We start from the raw sequence: 1,920 nt of genomic DNA on the forward strand, positions 1-1,920 counted from the left end.
AGTCATTAATTTACTCATTTATGAGAATAACAAAACCTTGACAAGACAAAGGAGTTTATGTTGCTCCATGCCCACCCAAACTATTTGGTTTAGTCGTCTCTTACCAAAACATAAAAGTTGTAGATAATCACGATAACTCAATTTATTTATTTTTTCATTATTTCAAAAAAATGGAGGCAATTAAGGAAAAAAAATGTGGAGGTAAACGACAAAAAAGTCATTAATTTACTCATTTATGAGAATAACATAACCGTGACTAGACAAAGGAGTTTACATTTTTCCTTATGAATTATGTCATGGATCTACAAAACAAAAGCGTTTATATACTGTTTTTTTCATATTGTACATAAAATAATCAAGAAGGAAAATGGTGTAAAGGATGAGAGAAATTATCATACTTGAATATAAGGGGAAAAAAGTTGTTATGCTTTCTATATATTCTTCCTATTTCTATGGGATGGAAAATTAATTTTTTCATAAAATTTCATACTTCAATCAAGTACCAGTGTTTCATGATCAGTAAGCAAAGGCAAAAAAAAAAAAAAAAAAAAAACTTTACTACAGAAAAATAACGATTTTATTTTTGGTCTCGATATAAAAAACATTATAACCTTATAGCTGAAAGCACAGGACATAACAAAAACTAATAGCAAGAGAAAACTTTGAACTAAAGTTTTGCCCTGACACATGATTAGGGCGCCTTATTAGGAGAGATCCATGCAGCAGAGACTTAGAATTACTTTGACATAATTAAAAAAAAAAAAAGATACATGAGAATAACTCAAGTGTCGAGACCACAATCTTATATGTATTGAAAAACGTGCAAACATAGCTAAGTAATTAGGGGAAATCCATTAGGGTTTTATTTTGGAAGGACCCTTTATATTTTTCAAAAGTACATTCTCAAACAAGAACTGAGACATGTCTGCTGCCTAGATCCGGCGCTTAACTTCATCCTCAACCTTCTTTTTAAGTCCTTTCAGTGCCTTCTTCAACTTCAGAAGTTGCTCCAGATTCATCTCTTCAATTGGTGCCTGCCACCAGTTCTTGTGCTGGCCTTCTTGTATCATCTGAACAAGAACTTCTTCACATTTTTTGTTGGCTTTCAATTGTTTTTTAAGGTCGATAATTTTATTGAGCTCAGAAATGTTGTCACCATGGTGATTGGCAACAACATGGTGATAAGTGCCACCGTGGATGCTAGGTGATGGCTTGTTTCCAAGGAACTTATCAGTGACAGATTCGAAAGATGAATGACCAAAAGCGTAAGCCTTTTTTCCAGGCGAGAACACCAACAGAGCAAGTTCTGCACCATTAAGAGTGCAAAGTTGGTTGGCTTTCATGAAAAGGTCATTGCGACACTTTGAGAAGGTAGCATGGAGGTTGTTCTTTTTCTCCATTTCAACTATAGGAACCTTTTGGTGACCTCTAGTTAATTTTTTGACCGTGACTTGTTCTGATCAATTCACAATGTCAATATTTGAGAAGAATAAAAGGGGGGGGGGGGGGGGGGGGGGAGGGTATTTATAGGGTTTTTTTAATGCCACTGATGCCGCTTTTCCTATTGTGACCTTGTCTTATATGGAAAAAAATTAATTCACATTGGAGTCATATTAATCTGCAATCTAATGCATTTATGATAGGATAGCAAATTTAAAACTTACCAAATCAAGCCTCTGCACAATTGTTCAATTAGCATCCACGTGCCAAAGATTTGCATTAAATTTTTGTCCTAATCTTAGTTTCTGAACAGTTTTACAATCAGCAGTATCTATGCACGTATAGAAATTCAATTAAATATATTTTTCCCAAATTGAACTGCTTAATTTTGAAAATATTAATTCTTACTTGTCATTATAGATCTACCTTTTATATTTGTTGATGATCCACTTTATCACGAAGTCAAAAAGTCGACAATTT

At 33.5% G+C, this 1,920-nt stretch overlaps 1 protein-coding gene across 1 annotated transcript; it reads right to left on the minus strand.

Moving 5' to 3' along the window:
• Positions 1–932: 932 nt before the first annotated feature.
• Positions 933–1,400, minus strand: LOC113770833 (agamous-like MADS-box protein AGL62). Its single transcript, XM_027315432.1, has one exon. It carries the CDS (start codon positions 1,398–1,400, stop codon positions 933–935), a length of 468 nt encoding a protein of 155 aa, XP_027171233.1.
• Between the last annotated feature and the right edge of the window lie 520 nt (positions 1,401–1,920).

This window comes from Coffea eugenioides, chromosome 1 (genome assembly GCF_003713205.1).
Source record: "Coffea eugenioides isolate CCC68of chromosome 1, Ceug_1.0, whole genome shotgun sequence".
Taxonomy (NCBI): Eukaryota; Viridiplantae; Streptophyta; class Magnoliopsida; order Gentianales; family Rubiaceae; genus Coffea; species Coffea eugenioides.

Excerpts from the sequence above, each read along its gene's own strand:
- LOC113770833 (XM_027315432.1), bottom strand. The coding sequence starts at position 1,400 with ATGGAGAAAAAGAACAACCTCCATGCTACCTTCTCAAAGTGTCGCAAT.